The sequence below is a fragment of the Papaver somniferum genome, chromosome 11 (assembly GCF_003573695.1).
Source record: "Papaver somniferum cultivar HN1 chromosome 11, ASM357369v1, whole genome shotgun sequence".
NCBI classification, from domain to species: domain Eukaryota; kingdom Viridiplantae; phylum Streptophyta; class Magnoliopsida; order Ranunculales; family Papaveraceae; genus Papaver; species Papaver somniferum.
In genome coordinates, this window is record NC_039368.1 from 67,258,361 (window position 1) to 67,260,728 (window position 2,368).

At 41.8% G+C, this 2,368-nt stretch overlaps 1 protein-coding gene across 1 annotated transcript; it reads right to left on the bottom strand.

The window, feature by feature from the left end:
• Positions 1 to 836: 836 nt before the first annotated feature.
• LOC113324502 lies at positions 837 to 1,664 on the bottom strand. The gene is made up of 2 exons (XM_026572824.1): positions 1,419 to 1,664; positions 837 to 1,367 (listed from the first exon to the last, which is right to left on the bottom strand). The coding sequence occupies exons 1-2, from the start codon at positions 1,662 to 1,664 to the stop codon at positions 837 to 839; spliced, it is 777 nt and encodes a 258-aa protein (XP_026428609.1).
• Positions 1,665 to 2,368: the final 704 nt, after the last annotated feature.

Here is a 2,368-nt window from a genome sequence, read left to right on the forward strand (position 1 = left end):
CTCAACCAAAACCTAAAATAAAAAACCCATGACTGTAATCAGAAAAATAAGATTTGACAAAAGAAATTGATTGATAAACACAAAACAACAAGCAAACCATTTCGAAGAAAGAAACTCTAAGTCCTAACAGAAGAATAATTAAAAAAAAACCCTAGAAATTGAAAAACAAACAAATCAATCGAAACGAGAATGAGAAATAGAACAGGGGATCTATTTACTTACTAGATAGAGCCAATGAGGTGGTGGTGCTCTTGATGGAGGTGGTTTAAAAGATCAAAGTGGTGGTTCTACTGGTGGTGGAGGCGACTGGGGTTTCAGACTGAAGAGCGAGAGCCGAGAAGAAGAGAAACGAGATGAAAACTTCTGAAAAAATTAGGGTTCCGAAATATATATGGTGTAGGCTTTAATCTAGACGGCTAGGATTAATCAAGATAAAAACTAATCGACGGTCCCTATTAATCGGTTTTTCGGTGTGGTTATCTTGCGGTTATGGGTAAAACCGTACACCGAACCGTATATCTAACGGTTATTAAAATGAAAACCGTCACCGACCGTTGGATTATCGGTTCGGTGCGGTTATGGTTCGGTTATGCGGTTATCGGTTCGGTTTCTGTTCAGCCCTATTCACGGTACGTGTGTACAAAATTTATAGAATCAAACATCCCCTTTACATCATACCATCTCTGTCTAGCAAACCAAGGAATAGAATCCCCTTCCAAAGCTGTTATGACACTTGATGAATCAGTCCGCACTAGAACATCCTGGTATCCCCATTGAACTGCCCATTCTAAACCAAGCAGAATGCTATACAACTCCGCCATATAACTAGAAATAATTCACAGACCAACACACATCGCCCCAACCACTTCACAAGCAGAGTTTCTCTCCACGACACCCGCTCCCGCCACCCCTGGATTGCCTCTAGAGGCACCGTCACAGCACAACAAGAGCTGATTGTGCATAGGAGGTTGCCAAAAACACTCAACAGGCTCTAACATCTTCACCCTATGACATTTAACTCTGAAAAAATTCAGGATCTCCAGATCCTCTACCTTGTTGAACATATAACCTGTCATTCTAGCCGAATACTCATGAATGAGGTTAAACACACGTTTTTTGAAGAAAGTCCAGCAAGGCTTCTTCTTTTCATAGACCATCTTATTCCTTTGGTACCACAGCTCCGAACGCAGCACCAATATTGAGACTAACCACAGGTCTTTAACCATTCTACTACGACCTTTCGCTTTCTTGTTAGCAGCAAGCAAGTTATAATGAGGAATAATATGGAAAATACCTTCCAGCCATTGCCAAGCCCTATTCGTAGCACTACCGCTCCAAAGAACATGTTCCAAAGACTCCTCCTCAATCTGTCACACACTGCACCTCGACGGAAGAGCTATCTTGAACCTGCTCTTTACTTTATCCAGAGTTGCACAAGCTCCCCTGACAAACATCCAATTTTGCGCTGTCAAAGAAGGGTGCACAACACTCTTCCATAACAGATCTGCTTCCTCCAGCACCGGATATCTCATCCTCACCAGCTCCCTTGCACACTTAACAGAGAATAAACCTTTAAGGTCCGGCATCCATATCTTCCTATCACTTCCTGTGTGCCTCCTTGGAAAGCTCTCCAGATCCACATCAGAACTGACAAGGTAGTGCATATGAACTCTTTCCAGCTGTCATTGATCCTGCACAATGATTTCACTAACCCTTGCATTTCTGTCAAGGTCAGGTTGTTGCAAAACGTCTGTCAAAGTTTCAGTCCCATACCATACATCATAAAATAGTGAAGTTGCTCTACCGTCACCAATTAAAGATTTAGTATTGCGCATAACTTCAGTGTGCACCTAACGAATCCCAGGAAGAATTGCAGATTTAACTCCAACCAACTTCAGCCGACCATCTTTACAAGTGAATTTCGATTCCAGAAATCTAGCCCATTTCTTAGTAGAATTTTTAATACTCCACCACAACTTAATAATCAGAGCCTTGTTCATGTTGCTTAGGCTAGTAAGCCCAAGACCTCTTTCCCGCACCGGACTGCAGATCTTGTCATAACCAACCACAAAAGCTCTAGCCAAGTTTGAATCTCCCGACCAAAAGAAATTACGAATCACACGTTCACATTGTTTAACAAATTTAACAGGCCATTTATACACATCCATGTTATGAATCGCATAACTTGAAAGGACAGTTTTAACAAGTACCACAAGATCCTGAAAGGAAAGCATTTTACCTTTGTAAACCGAAAGATGGTCCTTCAGTTTGTCCACCACGTTACTAATATGGCTATACTTCACCACTCCAGGCATCACCTTAACCCCCAAATACCTATCCGGGAAATAAGTCACTCCCATGCCTAAGA

Coding starts and splice junctions, on each gene's coding strand:
- LOC113324502 (XM_026572824.1), bottom strand. CDS start 1,664: ATGCACTACCTTGTCAGTTCTGATGTGGATCTGGAGAGCTTTCCAAGG. Junction 1,368..1,418: donor CTTGTGCAACTCTGGATAAA/GTAAAGAGCAGG, acceptor AGTGTGTGACAG/ATTGAGGAGGAGTCTTTGGA.